At 50.5% G+C, this 24725-nt stretch overlaps 1 protein-coding gene across 3 annotated transcripts in view; it reads right to left on the bottom strand.

The window, feature by feature from the left end:
• GRB10 (growth factor receptor bound protein 10) overlaps window positions 1-24725 on the bottom strand; it is a 178469-nt gene that overhangs the window by 48560 nt on the left and 105184 nt on the right. For all 3 annotated transcript variants that reach the window (XM_023517875.1, XM_003797733.3, XM_023517876.1), the window contains 2 exons: window positions 23850-24069; window positions 18208-18349 (listed from right to left, as the gene is read on the bottom strand). In XM_023517875.1, the coding sequence (XP_023373643.1) occupies window positions 18208-18349; window positions 23850-24069 (362 nt within the window). The remainder of the gene's footprint in view (window positions 1-18207; window positions 18350-23849; window positions 24070-24725) is intronic.

Raw genomic sequence — 24725 nt, 5'->3', positions numbered from 1 at the left:
AATCAGGGAAAGGAAGAACAGACAGAGGTTCTAGGAGGAAGGAGTTATGAGGAGCTGTGGATGCTGTGGACAGGTCCACCAAGCTGTAGCCTGGGAGCCCCGCCCCCTCCAGCTTTAGTCATGTGACTGGCACCCTGCCCAGAACAGAAGGAATTTGATAGTAAGCTGGGGACAAAAGCGGGACTGCTGGTGTGTTTTTGACAAGGTTTAAAAGGCGACTTTAAGAAATAAGTAAAATTATCATCTTCCTCTGAAAACACTAATCCTGGCCAGTGTGACAGAGTTTGTGCGGGGAGGGCAGCCCAGCCCAGACCAAAGGGGGGAGAAAGCCTCTCCCAGCGCCCAGGCCTGTGCCTGCTGCCCTGGCCTGGGTTTGCATCCCTGCCACTGCAGCACACTGAAAGCTCAACACATCAACACACACCTCTGGAGGTCGTCAAGACGCCAACCACAGACTCATCATCTTTTTAAGTGGTGCTAGGTGCTCTTTTCTGCGAAGCCTCCCAGGGGCCCTTCCTGGCTGTGCTGCCCTACCAGGGGAGAACACAGCAAACATACCAGGCCTCAGACCCATGTCCTGATGGAAGTAACAGTTATAAGGGCAGCTTCCTCTTGTTCCTGCTCCTGAGTGGCGGGAGGACTCAGGTGTGACAAACTGGCTGCAATCCTGGCTCTCCCCCAGAGTAGCAGCCAACACTTCCAGAAGCGGCCATCGTGCCCATGTGCCTACCCAGGTGTGTGGGGCTCACCTTCTAGTGGTGAAGACAGAGAACATGTGTCCTCAAATAAGATACCTCAGGAGACAGGAACAACGGTACAGGGATGGGAGCCCAGCAGGGGGTGGGAAGGAGGCCAGACTGGGACACTGCCTTCCTGGGGTGGCCTGGCAGAACATCAGTGGACATGACGTGTGAATTAAGACCTGGTTGGTGACAAAGTGGCCATCAGGAAAGGCCTTGGGGAATTGCTGACTTGGGGGAAGCAGCAGGGGAGATGCCCAGAGGTGAGTATGAACTGCAAACATGTGATACCAAGGAGGCCAGGGCGAGGGAACTTGGTGACAACAGAGACACTCAGGGCAAGTGACAGAGGACCCTGCAGCCCTCAAGGAAAAGTCAGCATCCAAATCAGGTGTGATGGGAAGATGACGGGATTTGACACAAAGGCTGCTGGGCCATGGACAGGGTGTGGTGGGGCAGGGCGGGGTGAGGAGAGCAAGAGACCGGCAGCTGTGATACCCTGGGCTGGTCCTGGAAACGCAGCAGTGGATCCCTGGGAAGTGGTCACACAGGGTGTGCTCAGATGGAGAATGGTGGGATCCCAGCAGGAGTCCAGGAGGACCAAGGATGAACCTTTCACTCTTGGTCAGGGCAACGGGGTGGACAGTGATGCCTCTTGGTGAGGTGGAGAGGCCTTGCTGGAGTGTATGTGGGCCACATTCCCTGTGCAGACTTCACACGGCAAGTAAGGACTCACACGAAGACATAAGGCATCTTTCAGAAGTGACAGACAGAGATGTGACAGTCCAAGTCAAGAGCATACAGGTGGCATCTGATGGCAGGGGGCAAATGCAGTCACTGAGGTAAAGTGGAGGAGGCTGGGAACAGAGCCTTGGGGACTTCCAGACACATAGAGGTCTGGCAGAGCAGAGGTGAAGATAGGACAAGCCGGGGTCACAGACGCTTAGAGCAGCCAGTGTTTGAGGAATCAAGGCACTGTCTGATGTTGCAGGGGTAACATCGAAGGTGCCACCCATTGGCCACTGGCTTTGACCAGAGGCAGGTCACTAGGCTCCTGATGAGATTCCCTTCAGGAAACTAGTGGCACCAAATGCCCAACCTGGGCAGGTAGAGACGAGACCAGGAGATGAAAAGGAGAGACTGAGAGTCACACAGCTGGTGCTGAGAGTGCTGCTGAGAAGTGGCAGAGAAAAGAACTGCAGCGGGGGAGGAATGAGGGCAGGGACGGTTACACTTGGACAAGACGAATCACGGCAGGTCTGCAGACTGATGGGGACAATCCTCAACAAGGACAATCAACCGACAGAGAGGGACAGGCGATGAACACAGGCTCAGCGTCCTTGAGAAGGCACAAGAGTATCCGCGAACGGAAGACTGGCCCTGGGGGGACACGGGGCCGTGGCCCTGTACAGGCAGGAGGGCTGGTGGGCACCGGTGCAGGTGCACAGAGCTGACAGTGCTAGGACACCAGTCGGCAGGGAGAAAAGGGGAGGAAAGGAACTGGGAACTGTTTTTCTTGGGAGTAGTGAAAAAACTGGAAGTAGGAAAAAGTCTATGAAGGAAAAGAGATGGAGGAACAGAGACAGGGAATTTATCTTTTTCTCATTGACTTATATGTACTCTTTACATAGGATATTATGAATATTTCAGTGCTATTGAAAATTTTTTTCTCAGTCTGTCAAAAGCTTAGCATTTAATTTATAGCATTAACTTTCTTGGTAGACAAATCCAGAAACTCTCCTCTCTGACTTCACCTATTGGGTTGATAATTAAGATGTCATTCAGCCTGAAAATGAAAACTCATTATCCAACTATGTTTTTTTCCTACTTCTCTTAAGGTATTTTTTTTTTTTTTATTAATAGCTTCATCAACATAGAAATTATTTTGGCGCATGTGCATTAGTTTGCTAGTGTTGCCATAACAAACTGCCACAAACTACATGGCTTAACCCACAGAAATGTAGTGCCTCACACTTCTTAAGGATAGAAGTTCATGGTTGAGAATGCGGGGGTGGGGGGGTCCCCTCTCACAGCCATGAAGGAGGATTTGCTCCAGGCCTTTCCCAGGCTCTGGGCGGTCTGTGGCAATCTCTGTCATTCTCTGGCTATAGAAGCAGCACCCCAACCTCCATCTTCGTCTTCACATGGGATTCTTCCCCCTGTGTCCAAATTTCCCATTTGTATAAGGACACCAGTCATACTGGATTAGGGGCCCAACCTATTCCACTGTTACCTCATCTTAGCAAATTATATCTGGATTAACATTATTTCCAAATAAAGCCATATTCTGAGGCACTGGAGGCTAGGACTTCAATATATGATTTCTGAGGAGACATAAGTCAACTTGTGAGAGTATCCAATAAAGTATAAGGCCGCAATTCAACTCTTCACACACACAGTTTGTAGCTAATGAAGCACATTGAATTGAATAAACATGCCATGTTCACAATCCTCTCACCCTTGCACAGATTAGAGGCTGGCTCTGGGTGCATGCCTCAGAGCACAGAAGTCTCACCTCTCTCTTTCTCTGTCCATCTTTAAACTACAACCATGTGGTTTTTGTGACAGTAGTAATTTTATAGCATTAAAACCACCCTTTGAAGGAAGACTCAGTCACCACCAGAAGACCAAATCCAAATGGCCTCCTCAACACTCCCATCAAATGCAACCTCTGAGCAGGGCTGAACCCCTGACAGCCCTCGCGGCTGGGCCACCCAGATGCCCAGCCCCTTGGGCCCCACTCAGGCTGTTCCTCCTCTGACCACTTTATCAAAGGCTTCTATGTGTTGTCTCTACTTGCAAGGGCACTGATGTAGAACAGAAATTTTAGGCAGGATTTAGGATTTCAAGTTTTGAATAAGGCTAGGTGAATGTAATGTGCATTCCTAGTTCTAAATCAGGAGTTCTAGTTGACTCCATGGCTGAAACCACATAAAACCTAATTAAAACAAAAAATGGGCAGAATAGCATCAATAATAAAGAGAGGATGAGCGCGCACACACACTGCTAGTTTCGTAGACATCCTTTAAGTGGCTGCAACCCGGCTGGCAGGGTCTGAGCAGGAGCACGGTCAGGGAGGGAGTGCATCTGGCTCTTTTGGGCTCCACAATGCACAGTCCACTTCATGGTAACAACTTTGGTTTCTGTAAATGTCACTTGCCCTTTGGTAAAGAAACTCCAAACTACACCTAAGAGGATGATTACAGGATAAGAGACAAAAGATCTTCCAGGAACTTGGGACACAAACGCTCCCACTCATAAAAGAAAAATGCCTCTGGGGCATAGTGGGAATGTGGAGTCTTAATAAAATAAAATTCAGTTCCTTTCTTTCCTCTCTTGTAACTAGCTTCAAAGGAGGTCAGTAGAGCTGAGCACAGTATACCAGAGTTCACGTCGCGCCTGCCCATGCAGCTCCCAAGAGCTGGGGCAGGAGATGGCCGGGCAGAGGGCATCTTCTGGGCCACTGCTTCCCTGGCACGGTCACCCCCGGGCTGCAGGGGGCATTGCATATTTGCAGGGAAGACTGTATGGTGGGGCAGCCTGGAGGCGACAACTGGCCACAGCAGGAAGACAGAGCCCACGCTTTGCTGTGTGCACCACTGCCAACAGCGTGCCTGAGAGCAAGAGAAGCACAGCTAACCCCCAAAGCCTCCCAGTGCTGCTGCACTTCACAGCTTTGTCACAGCTCGCCCTGCAGGCTAAGACTAGGACAGCCAAAAGGCCACTGCGACTCAGGGGGAGATTGCCCTCTCCTGGGAAAAGGCATAGGCCACTTAGGCTCTGCACACCTGCCTGCACCTCTCGGGCAGGAGGGGCCCTCCCTGTGCAGGGGCTGAGACCACACTGATAGCTGGCCTCCCCAGGCTGGTGTGGCAATGCATCAGGACAACGATTAAACTTTTGTTTTACACTTTACCATTGTTCACAGGGCACACGATCAACTGTCTCCCCTACCTCCAGGTGGCTGCAGGAAAGATCTACCCAGGGGTCCTCAAACTTTTTAAACAGGGGGCCAGTTCACTGTCCCTCAGACCCTTGGAGGGCTAGACTGCAGGCCCCGGGACGAGTCGGCTGCTAAGCAGGACAGGCCGCAGCGGCAAAAACACCTGGCAGGCCAGATAAATGTCCTTGGCAGGCTGCATGTGGCCCGCGGGCCATAGTTTGAGGATGCCTGATCTACCGAAATAAATTCAGCAGATCAAAAAGGGACAGCTAAACTGTAGGCTTGCAGGGACCCCCACTTTAACTGCAATAGGCTCTTTCTCTCCGTCAGTAAATGAGCACAGACTCCAATATGTACACTCTAACACACTGTCGTCTAGCTGAAGGCATCATCATGAGGCTGGCTCTGCGTGAAAGATGGTGAGGTATTTATTCCTTCACAGTTTATCTTCCTGGGAACCTTTCTCAGGGTGCTGAAGCTTGAGGCTGCGGCCTCAGGAACCCTCCCTACCCAATGACGTTCACACACTTCACAGCCAGGCACGGAGACAACCTGCTTTGCACAGTGTGTTCTGCCAACATAATCATGGACATTCCGTGTCTTTTGGAAAGAAGCATGTCTTCAACTCCCTCCCCCCAGAGAGTGTGGGGACACCTGGGGCACCTCGTGGTCCCAGGGCAGTGGATCTGGCTGTGGCTCCCATGGCAGCACTGGCTCTAAGTGTGCCTTGATCCCAGAAGTTGGGGTAAACCAGCACTGTTCAGCCGATGGCAACAGATGTCTTTCTGCCTCAGGTGGCCACAGACGCCTCCACAGAGTCCCAGCAAGGGCAGCCTTGCCACCCCACCCATTAAAAGATGAGGTTCCAATAAATGTGGAGAACAGCTGGGGCTGACTCTGGTCGCCTCCACTGTGCAATGTTGTTCCCCTTGAGCAAGAAAAGACTGAAAGGTCAGTGCATGTGGGTTGTAAATAAGGTTTTTTTCTTTGCTTGGCATTATATTTTTAAATAATTTCGGACTATTTTACAGAATATTTGTAAAGAACAGCATAGATTTTCCATATATTCTTCATCTAGGTTCTCCAAATACTAATATTTCACCCAGTTTGCCTTATTGAATTCCCACTCACGTTTCTGATCTGAGTCACCAACGTCTGGCCCCTTTGCTGCGGGTAGCTTTGTGTGTTTCCTAAAAACAAGGCACCTCCCTTCTATAAGCATAGACTACAATGTTCCAAATCTGGAAAGTAAGGAATCTGGGTGAGTAGACTCAGGGTCCCTGCTAGCTTTGGGTCACTCTGACCCTCCCTCCCAGGACTGGACTGTAGGCCATGCAGAGAAGGCCAGCGGCAGTGAGCTGTGCTGCACGGGTAGAAGGCCGGGCGTAGAACTGTAGGCACAATGCTCATCAGCGATTTCTCGGCTCCTACAGCCAGAGACTCGGTGTGGTGGCCGTGTGCTGAGCTCCTAAGCAGAGGCCACTAGAAACTCTTCTTTTCTGACTCAGTGTCACTGCAAGGCCACACAGGCCTGACTTGTTATGCAATCACCCAAATACCCAGAAATAGCCATGAAAAGCCAGCAGACTTGCTAAGCTTGCTGCTGGATTCTGAAGGTACAAACCCTGGAGTCCCTGCAAACAGCAGCTGATGACCTGACACATGGAGAACCCCCTCCCTGGGGGAAGAGCTGATTCCCAAAGCCACAGAGCACCACAGCATGGGGCCTGTGGGTAGAAGTGGAGAAAACTTCCAGGCAGCGGTCAGGGCTCAGAAGTCCTGAAAACTCACTGTAACCTGAACATGGCAATCAAAGTAAGTAAGTTTTTGCAGATAGATACAAAGTATCACCTACTCTGAGCTATAAAACACCCCTAACCTTTCACCAAAAGTCTGACTTCCAGACTTTCCTCAGGGTCTGTCCTGAGGAAAGAATTCAAAATGTGGCAAAAAGCTAATTCACAGCTGCCCAGTAACTGATCACTTGTGACACAGATAAATGCACAATAGTACAGACACCTGGCCATGGCAGGGGAGGTCAGTGTGTGTACATTGACTGACCTCCATCAATACTGCTGTCAGCTGCTAAGAGTGCTTTTTAGGAAGAACATGTTAAAACACAAAAAATACTTATGATACTATCTAAAATCGTACCTATCTTTTCTGAAAGCAGGTAAAGTACAGAGGGACTGTATGGGCAGACGAAAAGAACTGTCTTTCGATATTGTCTCTGTGACAGTTTAATGGTGAGAGACGCAAGGATGCTTGTGTTTACATTCCAAGCTTCAATGCACAAAAAAGCAATGGTCTAACTCCTCGAGTACCTGAGTTTCTCCCACCAGCACAGGCAGGGTAACACCGCCTCTGGGCCCCCCAGAGCTTCGTGGAGAGACCAGGGTCTGTGTAAAAGGAAACACCACCCATGAAGAAGAGCAAAAAACCTGAAAGTGCCTTGTTACGTGATGTTCCATGTTTATTTTCTCTGGTTTCCTCATATAACTGAATGTGAAGGTGCCACAGTTCTGTAAGTGAAGCTAGAAACTGCTGCTCTGATTCAAGAGAATCCTGTCATGGATTACCATGAGGAGACTATTTTGGGCTAAGGGTAAAAGACAAACCACAATAGTCATTAGTGTTTGGTTGTCTCAGGAACCAAAAAAAAAAAAAAAAAAATACCAATACATAAAGTTGTAGTTATAAACCCTCCCAGATGGGCCGAATGTCTATGATCCTTTCCTAGAAATGTTCAGACTTAGTACCAGCACCTGGGGGAGGACGTTCACCAAGGCCCTTTGAAAGCACTCACGCCCCCACCGTGATTCCTCTTTTTTTCTTTTTTATATTACTTTTTATGCATAGTAGTTAAAAGACTGAGGTTAGAAGGGGAAAAAGAAGGGGAAGGGTAAAGGGAAAGGAAAAGAGAAGAGAAGAAAAGAACAACCACAGTCAAGCAGAGGAAAAGTGAAGGCCACAGCCCGGGCAGCACCACAAGGACATACAGATACAGCAGGCAGCCACCTCGGCGGAGACCCAGAGGTCTAACACGTCAACTCTGATTTCACAGAACACTGTATCCTAACCAGGGAGAAATGACATGGGTACAGACTGCAGGACGGAACACACATCCCATCAGGACTGTTTACAGGTATAAGTAAAGTGCAGGTGTTGGTGTTCAGCAGCGGTAACAGGCTTCTTCTGCATTTGGTGAACTGTGGATGCCAAGACAAACACAAACACAAGTGGGGAGTCAATCAGTGCACTGAGGACGGAAGCCGTCAGGTACACCGAGCAAGGGAGGGTTATTGTTACTGAACCCCCCCCCCCAATGAAATTTAAGTCCCAGCAGCAGCAAGAATTAGCAGATTGGTTTGCCAAAATAATTATTTCCTGTTCGCAAAACAGACTGCCCTCTTTGAAACTGTCAGTGTCCACAGGTGAGTGGTGATGCCACGCTGCCCTGGCCCTGTCTCTAGGAGCCACGTGGCACTCAGCCACACGTGGGTCCAGTGCACTGAGATTCTGGTGATTCTTCCTGTCAAAGCTGTGTATCATTTAAGTGCCCATATTTCCAATTCTCCTGACAGCTATAGGTATCAAGAGATTTTTGATGCTGTAATAAAGGAGATATCTTAGGCCTCTCAAATTTAGAGAATTTATATTTAATAAGATATTTATAGTTCAGAGAACACTAGTGGTTCTCTTGAGATTCCTGAGATGATTTTCCGTCTTCATTTAGCTGGACAAGTGGCTCGTTCTAGGTCAGGCCTGCCCTGCTGACACTGGATCGCTTGTTCAGAGGCAAACACAGACCACAGCTGCCTGTCCCCCAGGACTCTAGGGGTGATTCCGGGGCTGCAGGCGCTGTGTCTTCCAAGGGCTCTGAGGTACCTTGCTTTTGACAATACTGCCACAGAAATCTGAAAAAGCAAGGGAGGGAGGATCTCCACCATTCTAACCACAATACGGCAATGTAGTGCCTTTCCGCAAGGGGACCATTTGGGAAGGTACCACGTACAAAGTGGTTCTGTGACCCAAAGTGAGAAGGTCCAGGTTAACTCGAGTCAAACAGGTGTTCTTCCCTGTAGGATTTGTCAGATTTGACCAAACAGGAAACGTCAATTTCCAAGGAGACAGAGGATACAACATTTCCAAACTTGCTGAGCCTAAATTTTCCTTCCTCCTTCATAGCAACAAGTAACTGGCACTCTGGAAAACAGAGGTGATAAACACCCACGAAGAAGCTCTCTGAAAACTTGGCAACGTTACGGGGTGGCAGGGGCCCAGTAGTGCCAGCCCTTCTCAAATCAAGAGGAACAAGGGAGCCCAGCAGAGCTGCCCCTCAGGAAGAAAGCCTTCATGCGACCTTGCTGTGGACACCTGAGCCCAGGGGCCATGCCCACTGCTCCCCTGGGCTCCGCCAGCCCTCGTGTCCTTGAAGGAGGTCAATAGCACAGTCCAGTCTGCCTCAGAGCCTGCTGAACACTGCTTCTCACCCAGAGGAGTACAGGGTCACAGGTTCGGGGGTTGGAGTGTCCATCCTTATGAGGTGGCAGCTCAGGATGGCAACAGCACAGGTGGCCACGCTGCTGGTCTGCAGCACCTGTGGTTTCCACCTGGTGCTTTGAGGACATTCACACGCCCCTCATATGTGCTCACACTCTGTGCAAATGTTCATTTCCAGTTACTGGGAGGCATTTCTGTTATTCAGAGTGTCAGGCCTAGTAAGAAGATAGTGACCATGAAGCTGAGGTCCAGAGTTAACACCCCTCTCCTCTGCTGTGTTAGTCACTGACTTTGGTAAGTGATGCACCCTTTCTGGGCCTCAGTTCCTGGAGAGCACACCTCCTGTGGTCACTTCTGCTGCACAGAGAGATGTGAGGCCGACAGCAGCTCACACAGCGTGGGGTGCAGGGCCCTCCCTTTCCCACACACAGGGCACCAGGCTGGTGCAAGTTGCACTGTCCTGCTGCTCTGTGACACCCATGTCTGCAGCTTCGGCCTCTGCTGACAGAGAAGGATTTTGGAGATGCTGCCAAGGGGTGCAGGGGCAGGGGTTTTGACACAGCGCCCACCGAGGGCCGTGAGCTGGAGTGCCCGCCACACCTGGGTGTCTGCGTGCGGAAGAGGAGAGGTGAGCAGGCAGAAGCCTGCCCTGGAGAGCTGGGAGTAATGTGCCATCCAAGAGAAGGAGGGAAGGAAGTGTGAGTCTGAGGGATGCTGAGTGGAGAGGCTGTTAACTTTTAAAATGATGAGTTGAGCTGACCCATGTCTCAGGCCTACTCTTTTGATGGTGAAGCCACAGACGACTGCCACTCTGCAACGAGAGACCACCTTTGCTGAGAAAATCCAGATCTGCTCAGAACTGCCTCCCACGGAGAAGGCTGCCTCCTGCTCCACCTGCTGTCAGATTGTAGGTGCCCATCCACAAAGCAGGCTGCCTCCTGCTCCACTCACTATCACACCGCAGGTGCCCTGCCCGTGCTGGGCGGGTCATTGCTGGGCCTGGGGGGGGGGGGCCCTTCCTCCATTCACAAGCCATCTTTCTCTCACCACCTCTGAGATTTGCGCCTTTTCTGGTGCCTTCCAAGATCAGAAGATGCAGGAATGTGGGCCTGACTGGAGTTCAGTCAGAATGCCGGGGGAGCCTCCAGGGAGCAGGACGTGGTAGCTGTGACTGCTCGGAGCAGTCCTTGGGCCCCACCAGGGCAGAGGCAGAGAAGGAGCCCTTAGGCCCTCAGGCCCATGAGGGTGGATGAAGTGCTGCACTCGGCAGCCAGGACCAGTTGTTCTCACATTTTCTCACATTACAGCACGTCTCTTGGAATGTAGTTAAAGCTCCAAGAGGCCTAATTTTGGTCATTAATAAATAAAGGTGTATATAAAACCCTATCTGGGCTGATTAATTCAGTTCCAGGAAATTAATGTTTAAAATTAAACACAGGGAGAAGAGCTGAATGGAGGTGAGGTAGGATTTATGCTCTATTAATAACAGGGTTAAGCTATGTGACTAATTGTGTTTGAGTAGCAAATGGAAAAGCTGCCTTAACAACACATTACCTGGCCCCATGATCATGTGTACGGGCCAAGGGAAGGCATAGCCCATCGAAGCCATCCCAAAGCACCCCCTGCCCAGCTCCTCTTGAATTCATCAATGTGTTAATGGTTCTGTTCTCCTCTCAGGTGCCCCGAGCCTCACTCTTGCTCTCAGCATCTCCATACAGTTGGCCTGAGAGTCAGTGCTCTCTGCTAACATGTCTCTCTTCCTCAATTTGTGAGAGTCCCACACCACAAGCTGCATCCCAGGTGTCAACATGCTGCCCGGGTCACCCTGTCCACCTCTCCACACTCCCAGATCATTGACCCACACATGAACAGCTGCTTCTGGGTGACTGGCCCAGTACCAGCCTCAGCAGCTACCCCGGAGAGAGAGGATGCAAGTTCCCAATACGGAACAAGCCTGCGGTGCCCTGTCTCCCACCTGGACTTCCTCATTCCAGAAAAGTTAGTGTCCTTACAACAGAAGCCAGACGGGTTTGGTTTTCTGTTTCTTGCCACCAATGGTATCCTGATGTACTTCATAACCCCCATAGCTGGCATCACTATTGCTGCGATCTGCGACAGTGCTGGCTGAAGCCTAGCCCCATGCCTGGGAACCCTGTCCTTCCCAGTCCAAGACTGAGGCCCTGGCAGTGCCTCAGTACATGGAAGGTGCAGGAAGCTTCCTGGCTGTGGCCACGCTGTCCTGAAGAGCTCCTGGGCCTCCTTCTCAGAGAGGTCTTCCTCCCCACAGAGCCTACAGAAGTGGAATCTGTGTAAAAGCTGCTCAGTCCCTCCGGGGAACGAGGGCCTATTCAGAGATGGATGGCAAGCTCCCACCATGTCTTACCAATCATCTCTTCAGCAGTAAACACAACTGTGGGCTGCATTTGGGGGTAATGATTTTGGCCTAAGAAAGAGGCTAGGAGACTTGGGAAGTCTTCTCCAAACTGAGTGGCGTGACCTTGGAGGCCCACTAGACGGAGGGCATTTCCCACCTGTCCCCGAGCTGGCTTTGTGTCTCTAGCCAAAGCATCCCATCCATTATGCTGGGCCTCAGTTTCCCCGTATGGAAACAGTCTCTCCCTCACAGTGACCGAAGTGCTGAGAAATATAAATATGCAGTAACCACCAGGAGATAGAGGCTAAAAACAGGGCAGTTTGGTCCCAAGTTTGGTGGTTGAGATGCTGACATGCAGCCCCTTGGTCCAGCATCGCCTGGTTCACTGTCACCTTTCCCTGGGCCATCCACGGTGCACAGACGTTGCTCCTGCTCTCGGGGGCTTCTCAGAAGGGCAAATGCGTCAGGCTCGTGAAAGATTCTAATTCAACCGTTACCAACTTCACAAATCCCCTTTATAACACATATTCATTATTCATTACATTGTTGTCTTTTCAGCTATACAATCACATAAAATGTTCCTTTGAGAGGCCTACTTGTTGTCCATGTTCTGTGGGTGACAATGAAGGGGAAGAGAGCCTGGGGTCTGTGCTCAGGCTGGCAGGAGGAGACACAACCAGGCCAGTCGGGGGCAGGAGGAGACAAGGGCACCTCTGCTGCCAAGTGAGATGCCACCAGGCACTCCGGGGCCAAGAGGTGGAGGATGCTGACAGGTGCAGAGATTTCACAAGGAGCTGGGGTGCACCTCCCTGTGCTATCTCTGGCTCTTGTTCCAGCTTCTGCCCTCAGAGAGGGTAGAAGATGCCTTCCACCCATCTGTGCTATTAAGAAATAGCCCCATGCACCCCAGTTATCTTCAACCCTCTTCCATGTTCCTCTTGCCACTTCCCACAGCTCCCCACTACCTGGTACCTCCACTTGGGATGGGTTCCACATGACAGGGCCCTTCTTGGAGGACCAATGGCATCTAATACAGAACACAACAAAGACACTGACTTCTAGAAAATCTACTTCTTTGAACACAGAGTGGTCAAACCAGCCATTCCCAAAAGATCAGGCTGGACTTGTGACTTGAGCAGTGTCTGATTGATCCAGTCCTGCTCTCCCTCACACAGTAGTGGCCCCTCCTCTCCCTCACACAGTAGTGGCCCCTGCTCCTCTACTTTTCCTGACACTGCATATGGAGGGTGTCAGTTCAAAGTCTGACTTTATGTAATCCTTTTAAGATTCAGCCATCACCCCAGCTTGTGGAACCCTCTGGAAAACACCCCAGTAGCCTATCAGGGAGGACCCACAGTGTGCCAGGCATGGTAAGCCCAACAGGGCAACCCCCAGGCTCAAATCTCAAGCCTTTGTGTGCACACCCAGACCTGGTAGCATGCCCACAGCACAGACTTGCCTGCCAGAAAACTGAAATGTGCAAAATGTCAAGTTCAAATTTTACAGGTGTGAGTTCTGACTTATCTGGAACCATTCAAAGATCTGGTAGGGCCAGGCTTGCCTGGGGCTGAGCAGAGGCTGTGAACACATGGCTCCTCCTTCCCAGGCATGGGCACAGACATGCCCTGCCATGTGGAGATGCCTCTCCTCAAATGGCAAACAGCTAGGTTCAAAACATTGGGACCAGGGTCACCTTTGGGAAGATCCCACAGGGAGGTCCCAAAGCCCAGGCCTGAGCAACCACTTATCTCTGTACACACACTGCTCCATGCAATTTCTTGGAGCCTGCCAGAGCTTTACCTGGCACCCCAGGGGCAAAGCAACACATTGCTCCCCTTTTCTTTCCTGTGACACTAAAAGGTGCAACAGAACATAGTCACTAGGGCTGAGCCACGGCAGGGCTGATCTGCCTCTTAGGGCCTCTGCAGCATACGTGTGTCTGGGAGAAGGTTAGGTAGTTTCTTTCTTTTCTTGAGACAGAGTCTCACTCTGTCACTCAGGGTAGAGTGCTGTGACATCATAGCTCATAGCAACCTCAAATTCTTAGGTTCAACTGATCCTTTTGCAGTAGCTGGGGCTACTGGTGCCCACCACAATGCCTGGCCAGTTTTTCTGCTTTTAGTAGAGATGAGGTCTTGCTCTTGCTCAGGCTGGTCTCGAACTCCAGAGCTCAGCAGATCTACCTGCCTCAGACTCTCAGAGGGCCGGGATTTGTAGGTGTGAGCATCTCCTGCCTCTGTAGTGCTTCTCCCTCCCAAAGCCCACGAGCTGGCCCCAGGTACACTGATGGCCACATCCTCAACTAGATGTGCTGGCAGCAGACAGGAGCCTGCTCAGGAAGAAGGCTCCCAATCAGGCCCCACTCCAGTTCTTGGGCTCTGGCAGAAGCTCAGGACGGTGTCCACCACATGCCTCTGCTGCACCCTTGTCACTGGCACCAGTCACAAACACAGTAGGCACTTACAGTCACCGTCAGACAAATGCAAGACTCAGTAGCACAGCCAGGACCAGCTGCTGGGCAGGTGAATCTGAGGCCAGGAAGGCCCCTCCCTGTGTGCTTGACACAAAGCAGGACCCAGGTCAACTGAGGCACTCAGTTGGTGGGGGGAACCTCACCATGGAGCCCAGGGGTACCAAGGAGACCACGGGCTCAATCCCTCCAAGCTGGGGTCCAGGTGGGGCATGGAGCTTGGCTCATGGGCTCAGAACCCTCCACAACAGCCTGTCCTTTTCAAATGAGTCACAAAGCAGTGACAAATGCCTTGTTGATTTTCACCACAACAATCCAGCTTTACTGATACTAATTAGATTTCACTACCCTCTGGAGAAAAAAGAACTTGAATAGAATTTCCTAGGCATGTGCATTTTTAGTAAATCAATGATGAGATACTAGTAAACAACTTGAGTAAATTAAATCAGTTAAGTAAAGTTATTAGATAAGTGATGGAAGCTATACCTTCAGATAAGATTCATTCATCTGATTTAAAATAACCAAGGAAGACCGTGCTCATCACTAACAGACACGATGTGAAATCCTATCACTGTGCCTGGGGGGAGCACAGGGGACATTCCCTCCACTAACCGTCATCTCCTGTGCATGAACAGGTGTGGTGCGCTTTCTCATTTTACCTGCAAAGCCACAGAGTATAACCCTAGGTAAATGCACAGACGATAGACTCTCACTTAAAAATATTAATCAGCAAACTAAAACTTTGTTGCTTTCAAATTCATAAAATAAAACAAAACACATAATTCAAGAAGCCTGAGCCTAAGACAAACAATTCCAAAACTACTCACATTATTCATGATCACCCCAAACACCAGGAAGGACCCACAAACAGGGGGCAGAAGTCACCGGGTACACAGGCTCCAGGCCACCACCTCCATCCACTGAGGGCCTGACTGCCAGGCAGTGGGACCGGCAGTACACTGTACAGCTGTGCTCAGGGTGCCCTGGCTAAAGACTTGAGGGGCTCCAGAGCAGGTGGCACCCAGCTGCAGGCTGCAACAAGCCAGGCCAGGGCTATTGAGGTCAGCCCCGCCCTGCGCTGCATCTGAGCAGGACCCCAGGCCCAGGGAAGGAAGCAGACCCTGGATGTGAGGAGGCGCATGGCAGATGCAGGTGAGCCAGGCAGAAAGGCTCAGTGATCTCCCATCAGAAGTTGTTCCCTTTGCTCAGTTTGTTGGATCAGAGATGCTTGTTTGGAACCCGGAAGGTAATTCAGGTGAGCCCCCTGAGCCCTCCTAGCACAGCACATGGCAAGAACTTGGCCATAGTCGGGTCCAAACCTGAGTGAAGTCATCATGGAAAAACTTACAGATACTGCCAGGGACTACTACAGCCTCCAGGATCCCCAGGTGGAGGACTCGGGGTAGCTGTGGAAGATTCCCCATCCTCCTGGGAAAGAGTATGACTTCTTTGTTCCATCACACGCCAGTTGCCTCGTCTCAGATCACCTCTCACCGTCACCAGCACACTAGCTCCTAGAGAGAGGGGCCCACGCTGCAGCCAATACCTTCGTCTCAGGGACTGGCAGAAAACCAGGAACATCACAGGGACTCAAAGTGACAGCTGAAGGGAGAGAGTCAGTGGGAGGCAACATCTGACGAATTCTATGTGCCCCTGGGAGAGGTGTGCAGGAAGCCACTCCTCCTGCTATACTTCCCTGCTGAAGTCCCTTCGCCTTCCTCTCTTGGAGTCCTGCAGCCCCCGGCCTTCTCAGGTACTGAGCCTGCATACTGCACGTCTCAGGGAGGCAAGTGAGCCCATGGACATAGCAGCACAACCCTGGCACTGTGCCCTGTCCCGGCCACAGGTGTGTGGGAGGAGCCCCAGTCCACTGATGGCCACTGCTCTCTGGACCTCAGCCTCTGACCACTCCTGCCCCATTACGCAGCTACCAAGGAGTCACTCAGAAAGGAAACTCAGAGAGGAGGAGAGCAGCTACTAACTCACCCCCATGGGAACTGTTTAATGCTTTGGCTATGAAACCTGGGGCAGAAAGCAGTTTTCCTTGGGCAGGGATGTTTATGTCATCTCTGCTTTTTCCTCCCCGTCCCCGCTGGGACCATGAATCTTCTTACTAGTGACCACAACGATGCGGCTGAGAGTCTCCTCCTCATCCCACTTTCCTCCGTTCTCTTCCAAAGAGCTTTATGCTCTCCTGTCTTACTACATTCACTGACTGAAGCCACCGTGTGTAGGTCCTGACACGTGGTGCTGCTTCATTCACTTTGCTGCTATTTCAGAGCTCTTGAGTGGATGCTGGTCTCAGCGTTATGTCCTCTGGCTTCATACAAAATGACAAAGGTTTTTGGATTTCTCTTTCCATCAAGAAAAGGGCAAGGACCAGGTTCAAACCTGTGTCTAGCTTCATCTCCTCCCTGCGACCAAATGGGTCTCAGCAGAGGCCAGAGATTGCTTGGCACCTACTGCCAGCCACAGCCACACCAATGAAACACTTTTCATGAGATCAAGAGGCAGAAGAATCAAGTGCAATAAAGAAATGTCCCTTTGAGCACTTTAAAAAAAAAAAAAAAGAACAATAACTTTCTACAAGTAGTGAGTACTAAGTGAGAAACCTCTTTCCTGTTCTGGCTTGTCCCAGGAGGCTTGAGGAATCTGGGCAACATGCACAGACACCAAGGCAATGCTCTCCTCGGGAACTGACTCAGGTCCCAAGAAAACTACCAGCAGGCAAAATTCCCCGGTTTCCTTATTCTGCTTACAAATTTGGACAATCCACAGGGGTGGAGGCCAGTCTTCTTTGCCAGTGGCTAAGAGGGCCAGATAATATTTTTACGGTCTTATTTTAGGATGGGTAACTTTGTAAACAACCTCAGTGACAAATCCATAGACAGTTTGTCTGGATCCTTATTTGAAACAGAAGGTCACTAGGGAGGAGGACATCCCAGATGTACTTCAGGCATGTGACGAAGAGCCATAGCCCAGCCGGCGCTGGCTCCCAGGCGGGAAAAACTTACCTCACCTTCTAAATTTTGATAGCGCTATGATGCTGCCTGCGGTCAGAAAGGGGGGCAGCACTTGGACAGGAGCTGCCGAGCACAGACCCTGCTGGCACAGGACAGGTGGCTGAGTGGAGAAGGGACTGCTGGCCTATCCTGCCTGGGAGCAGCCAAGGGGAGGCAGGGAGGAAGAGGAGAGAACGATTCTAGCAGAAGGCAAACGAACATCTAAACCACATGTGGTTAGAAGGAGTTGAGTCCAGGTCCTAGGAAGCCGGTGAATGTGGTGGCTCCAGGCTCAGGCCCTGGACCCTGAGGCCAGCTCACATGCAGCCCCATCCCTGGGTCTCGGCCAGGCCTCCCCGCTCTGCCTTTGTTTCCTCAACTGCAGAATATAAGTATCCTACTCAATTCATATGGTTGGTTTGAGAAATAAACAAACATATAAACAAACACAAACCACATAGATCATATCCTGGCTCTTGGAAATCATTCAATAAATACTAGAGATTGTTACTGTTATAACTATCACCACCGCCCCTCCTGGCTCTCCTTCCAGAGCCGGTAAGGCACTTTGCTCCAGCTCCTGACAACCCATCTCTCCACTCAGTTGACTTACTGGCTATGTGACCTTGGCAAAGTCACTGAAACTCTCTGCGTTTCCTCATCTGGGGGAGATGGCCACACAACAACTGTATCTACTTCACAGACCTATTTTAAAATAGGAACTACAAGTTCAAAAGGGTAGGTTCTGGGCCAAGTGAAAACACTTTTGCCTTGAGCAGATCAAATTTAGAATCAGAACTACAATATGCAAATTTTCAGGTGTCTGAGTGAGCCTAGTGGTTTCATACCTAATTTACCTACAATTATTAAGTGAGGATAATTTAGTGACAAATTGTTCCGTCAAAGAAGTAAAGTTCATCTTTGAGCATCAAATTATTATTACCATTTCCCACTTTTATGAGGTTAGATTCTTTCTAAAGCATACAGATATATCCTGAACACAGTAGGTGGAGTTTTGACTAACAAATTAAAAAAAAACCCATAAGACAACAAATACAGTGGCAAAAAAAGGACCAAGAGCAAAGACTTCCATAATTTCCCTCCTTATTCTCAAAGCACTGAGCCCGCCGAGCTCTGGAGCTCCCGCGGCCTGGGCTCCAGCCTGGGGTACTCACCTGCTTGGCAGCAGCCTGGGTCGGAGGTAAGGAACTTGGCGCCAGCACAGGGGAGCTGCCAGGGCCACAGAGCTCAGGGAAAGGGTTTGGGATGGCCGGCAACGACGAGGTTCTGAACTGCTGGTCTTCCTCCTGAAGGCGCCTAGAGGGCAAGAGACAGGCGCTTGTTAAAAGCTGCCACTGCCCATGTGACCCAGCACTGTCAGTGCTGGGGTCCACCCCAAAGAGCTGAAAACGGGGCTCCTAGGAGACTGGTACACCTATGTTCACAACAGCCCAAAGGCGGGCATAACCCAGTGTCCAACAACGGGTGAATAGACAGACAAATGGGGTTTATCCACACAAGGACACTGCTCAGCCATCAAACAGAAGGAAATCCCAACACACACTGCCCTGTGGGTGAACCTGGACACTGTGGAGTGCAACAGGACGGTCCAAAAAAGATACACACTGCACAGGGCCATGCATGTGAGGGCTGCAGAGGAGGTGGATTCACCGGCAGAGGAACGGAGCTGCTGGGGATGGGGGTATTTAATGGAAGAAAACGAACAGGCCAATAAGAGCAAAAATGCCTGCATATTGTATGAGCAAGTGTGTGAGCGCACATTACTACTCACAGGCACACTTAAAAATAGTTTATATGGTAAATTTTATGTTATATGTATTTTTTTTTTTTTTGAAACAGAGTTTCACTTTGTCACCCTTGGTTAGGGTGACCAGATGTCCCGCTTTTCAACAATTTGTCCCCAACCTGCAGCATTTTAAAAAAGTCCCAATTTTTGGAAAGAATGCACGAACGGGCCGGAGAACAGGAAAGGAATATACAGCTTTCGGCTGCCATGTGGCTATTTCGCCAGAATATGAGTTTTATATTATTTTTGTTAATTTTATAATGTTAAACTGTAATAATAAATAATTGCTGAGAAGTGATTATTGAGAACTGCTTATCAAAGCTTGTATTATTGTCAGGCCCTGCCCTGCCCTGTCCCTGCCCTGCCCCCCACCATGTTGTCCTGCCTTACAGATGTTAAAATCTGGTCACCCTACCCTTGGTAGAGTACAATGGGGTCACAGCTCACAGCAACCTCAAACTCCTGGGCTTAAGCGAGTCTCTTGCCTCACCCTCCCTAGTACCTGGGACTACAGGTGCCCGCCACAGTGCCCGGCTATTTTTAGAGATGAGGTCTCGCTCGGGCTCAGGCTGGTCTGGAACCTAGGAGCTCAGGCAATTCACCCGCCTGAGTGCTGGGATTACAGGTGAGAGCCACCATGCCCAGCCTGTTATATGTATTTTACCACAACTAAAAATAAAACTAAACAATTATTTTATTTTATTTTTTTGAGATACAGTCTCACTGTTCTGTTGCCCAGGCTAGAGTGCTATAGCATCATAGCTCACAGCAACCTCAAACTCCTGGGCTCCTCACTTCTCCTGCCTTAGCCTCCCAAGTAGTTGGGAGCACCCATCACAACACCCCACTATTTTTCTATTTTTAGCAGAGATGGGGCCTCACTCTCACTCAAGCTGGTCCAAACTCCTGAACTCAAGAGAGCTCCCAGAGTGCTAGGATTAAAATGAAAACTTAAATGCTGTCATTCTCAATCCACCACAGAACACTGATTGCCTCTTTGGTTAAACCTCTGTGGGGTGAGGAAGTGTGGCTTTGCCGTCCCAATGTGCACTCACAGCTGAGGAGGCTCAGCGTGTGGTGGGCAGAGGGCAATCCTCCACATACCTCCTTAGTTTTGTTCAGTTTTTGAATTCCTGATGTTGAAAAGGTTTAAAGCAGCATTGTCCTGACAATAAGTATATTTTTCGATGTCCTTAAAAATGAACATTTATCTAAGCAAATAAAATCACGAGAAAAGGCTTTGTGTGTCCTCATCTGAATTGTGAGATGAATGCTTACTTATACGAAAAGCATTGCAACAGAATTGACTGGAAATTATCGCTTCATGTCATCTACCTTCCCAGAGCACCAAGGCCCGTGTCTACATCACCTTGGGAGGATCTACCTGGCTGAGTCTGCATCAGCTCTATAATCCTATCACTTCTCCTGAGGCACCTGCTGCCTTCTCCAAAAAATGTAAAACTCACTTGTCATACAACTAAGCAAAACAAGCACCAGATGATGAATTGGATCCAATTATAAAAGGAGCAGAAAAATCAAGTTCAAATATAAAGCAAGAACAATGTCAAATCACCCTTCCCAACTTCCTGCCCACGTCTCCAGGGCTCCCCTGGGACATGATCTCTCCCATCCACTCCTGAGTACACACCAACCTACCCACAGACTTCTACCTTCCAGGACAGGGGAGCAAACCTCCAGCTGCAGGGTTTGGTCCCTATCTCTGCTCAGCACTCCCAGTCCTACTCCTTGTTTAAATATACCCAGACACCCTTGGTATAGGCTGTGTCTTCAAATAATTTTCTTTTTTGACTATTTTTATAACTTGACAAAGTCAACAGTCCATTAGTTTCCTGGGAAGTTTGCCACTGAAGAAACTCACTCTGTGACCATTTTTTTTCTTTTTGCCAACTGACCTTGATTTAAAGGAAGGCCTAGCTAGCCAGCCCACATAGACTAGGAAATGATGCACTGATTTAAAAATACAAAAACCCATGTGGCATGAATGAAGGAAATCAGTATTGTGAAATATAGGAAAGACATTTCTATGATGGCCTGTACCAGAAAGTTTATTTTTACTGCTAATAAATCCCACTCTTCCCAAAACAGCTTTGGCCTTGGCAACATGTCCTGCTGAAATGTCTGGCCCTTGTCATATAGGACACGACCAAGAAACACAGCCAGTACCATGTTCAATATATCCCGGCCCACAGCCTTCAACCAGTGACTTGTGACTTAACCTCAAAAAACGACAGCTTCATTTTTTTTTTCAAAACAATCTATGGATAGTCTGGTATTTTACTTGCTCACAAAAGCTTCTCTCTTTATTGGGTTGTTTTGGCCATTTTAAGAAGTACCGTGTTGGCTTTATAGTAGTAACATGCATTGCCTAAAGCAAAACGACAGGGCATCACACAGGGATGAAAAAACCCCGGTAAAGAGGCCCACAAGAAGCAGTTTCATCCCCAACAATGCCACAAGGAAAAGGGGTGCTGTACCCTGTGAAGGGGGTGCTGAGATCTCGGGGTATCAGGGACAGTCGCAGGAACAGCACGGGGGGTTGTTGTAGCTGTCCATGCCTTTGCCCCACCCGTGTGTCTGTCCAGGTTAGAACACACCCGTGGTCTCCTCTCTTCTCACCTAGGCCCCTATTCCCTAAAAAATGAGCTCCATGGGCACCTGTAGTCCCAGCTACTCAGGAGGCTGAGGCAAGAAAATCGCCTAAGCCCTGGAGGTTGCTGTGAGCTGTGATGTCAAGGCATTTTACCAAGGGTGACAAAGTAAGACTGTCTCAAAAAAAAAAAAAAAAATGAGCTCTTCTGTCAAGGTGTCTGTGAGGCCTTCTCAGCCTTTTCCAAACTTCTGTTCTGTGCCACCTGCCTTCACCTGCTCCCTGAGGGGGCAGGGCAGTCACAGTGACTCCCTCTGTATGTGCTGTGTTCCTTGGCCCCTCCAGCACCTAATACCGCCCTCAGCCGGGGTCTCCAGCCTGCTTTTCGCTTACCAGGTATGGGCCTAGTTACCAACCTAGTTACCAACCAACCTAGTTACCAACCAACGAAGATGAGTTGGTTCCCTCATCTTCGGGAAGTTAGGGTAACACACACAGCAGCCTAAGGTAAGGCTTTGATTGGCCCTAACACCCATTAATAAACAAGGTGCTAAGCACAGCCTGCACTCTGCAAGCGCTCGGCACACGGCCTTACTTCACAGTGCATCTTTGGGTGATTCTAGATAGCTGTCCACATTTTTAAATTCACTTGGAGGTAATAAACAACTATTTATCAGAAAGAGCATCAGGGGAGAGGTTGGGCCCAAGAACAGCACCTGGCCCTGCAGGGGGTGGCTCTGCAGGCAGGCAGCCCAGGGCACACGGGGGAGCCAGGCCTCAACTCGAGGCTCCAGGGTCCTGGGCAATGGCTCTGACAGGGAGCCAGGCTTTCTGCCACCACTGGCCTCCACCAACCTGCCCTGGAGCACCTTCACCAAGTAGCAGCAACATGTCATCCTAACGAGGTGGTGGTGCCCCTCCAGACCACCATGGATGGCAACTGAGCGATGCTGGGAGTTCACAGGAGAAAGTTCTCCTTCCAGACATCCCTCCTCAGGGCCCGAGACAGGTTCTAAGACAGTTTTCCCTCTGGGCTATTCTCCAAACAGTAAAAGTGAACACACATTGGGAGAGGTGCCAAGCCAATGCTGGTGAATGAACATGACAAAAACCAAGAAGCCTGAGAGGCAACTGACCACAGGCCCCAGGCTTGGGTCCCTAAGAAAGAGCAGCCCATGAGGCGACTGTCTGTGCTGCAGAAGACTCAAGGTGTCAGATCGGGAAAGAAACTGCTTAGCAGTTCCTAGAAACAAAGAATGGAGCTGTCCACAAGATGCAGTGGTAAGGAAAGAGCAGCAGACAGAGGCTGGTGAGGGAAGGGGAGAACCCCGGCAGAGACCACTTGAGTGTCCCTAAGAAGGCTCAGAATGGCAGGTGTGGTCTCTGGTGGCCCTCGCCCATCCCTACATGGCCTGGGGTAGGTGGCAGACCTCCGTGCCAGCAGCCCCAGGTCTCAGCTTGACTTCACAGAGTCAGTGTCAAGGTGCTCTCAACAGGTTCCCCTTCCTCAGGACTGCCTAATACGCTCTCTGGACACCTCCTTTCAGGCACTTGAGGCAGTCTGAGTTGCCCTCCACTTGGGTTCCATACCTCAGTGCCCTCCCTCCCAAGTTCAAGGTAGATAAAACCTGGCTGTTCTTCCTCTGCGGTGCGCCCAGAGCCTACCTCCTTCTTCATCCTGGCCAGCACTATCCCTTCCAGCCTGGTGGCCCCAAATGGGCAGCGCTCTGTCCACCTTGCTGCCTTTCAACACAAGGCAGCCAGAAAGATGTTGCCAAAACCCAACCACAGTCTCCTAACTCACCCGTCTAAAACCTTCCTGTCTTCCGGGACCTGCTCCCTCCTCTGCTCGGGAAACCTCCCTTTACCTATCAGAGCTCCTCCTAAACCCTGGACATCCAGCTCAGAGATCTGCCACCACCAGGCAAGCTCCCCAATGTCCCCAGCCAAGTTTCTTGTTGCAGCCGCTCTGTTCCCACAGAGAAGATATGATTCCCGCTAAGTATGCTGGGAGCATGGTGAAGTGCGCCTCTGACAAACCCCAGGGAACATGGCTGCTGCTGGTCTCCATACCCTACTCAGTGTCTAGGACTTGGGCACTCAGCTGACTGAATGGACATTCCTTCATTCTGTCCCAAGCATCTTTAGTTTGATGGTTTTCCTAAGGCCCCTCCTTCTAGCATGGAGCTGGCCCACCTGGGCGCTCAGTGGACAGACTGGAGCTGAACTGGAACCGCACACCTTGCATACTCACCATAGCCATCACCCCATAAAAGGGACTTATCTGCCTCCTGCTTGCACACGGCCCACACTGCCCCCTCCCAGCACCATTTAACCAGGAGACAGCAGTGCTCTGGTCTGCTGGCAGCCCTGGCTCTTAGAGGCTCAGACCCCGGGCCCACCTGACGGCGAGGATGTGCACAGGCTGAGAGCGCTGCACTTTCTGCCTCGGGGACGCCTGCGGCTGCAGGGGCCGAGTGCTGGGGGTCCGTGGCTGGCTGCGGGCATGCTGGCCGTTCTGCAGGAGGGGCACCGTGTCTGACTGCATGCTGCAGGCTGAGGACAGGCTCTCCAGGGACGCGTTCATGTCATTCACCAGCGCTTCCAGGTCCACATCATCCTCTGGATAAGAAAAGGTGAGAGGAAAGAAGAAGGCTTAGCCAAGGCGTGGGATCAAGGCCAAATGTACATGTTGGTGATCAGCCTCCATAACACAGCAGTGTCGTTCAGATGTATAAGGGCGGAGCAGCCTAAGTGAGAACATGTGAAGTCCACAAGGACGCACATGTCTTGCGTTTATCAGTAGTGCCTGACACCCAGAGGCAACTGGGTAATTACGGTTCCACCGCATGTCCGCCTGTCTCTAAGGAGCACCCGCTCAGCTCCTGTCTGCGCCCTTGTCTCTGCACACCACCATTGTGGCTGCACATAGCCACAGCCACAGAACGTGGTCTACTGGCCTGGACTTAGCTAGCTGGACCACAGGTATCTTTGGTGATTAGGACTCCCCCTTCCTTCAGACTCTAGAAGTAAAACAAAGAGACAAGAACAGAGCAGCACCCAACAGTGACACTAGCCTTGGCCCCATAAGGCTAAATGGCAGTCAGTGTCATAGCAGAGAGGGTCACTGAGCAGCAGCTGCTACAGCACATCCCAGAGTGCACCCGCTTCCCCAACTGCCCAGAGAGCAGAAGAAGCCTGTCTTCACTGGGAAGTCATGAGACAGATGCAGTGAGAGGAGCAGCAGTGTCAGAGGGAGCAAGCCAGACAGAATGGCA

This window comes from Otolemur garnettii, unplaced genomic scaffold (genome assembly GCF_000181295.1).
Source record: "Otolemur garnettii isolate 467f Iridium unplaced genomic scaffold, OtoGar3 scaffold00123, whole genome shotgun sequence".
Taxonomy (NCBI): domain Eukaryota; kingdom Metazoa; phylum Chordata; class Mammalia; order Primates; family Galagidae; genus Otolemur; species Otolemur garnettii.
The sequence above is the reverse complement of the archived record's forward strand: the minus strand, read 5'-3'. Positions and strand labels throughout refer to the sequence as shown.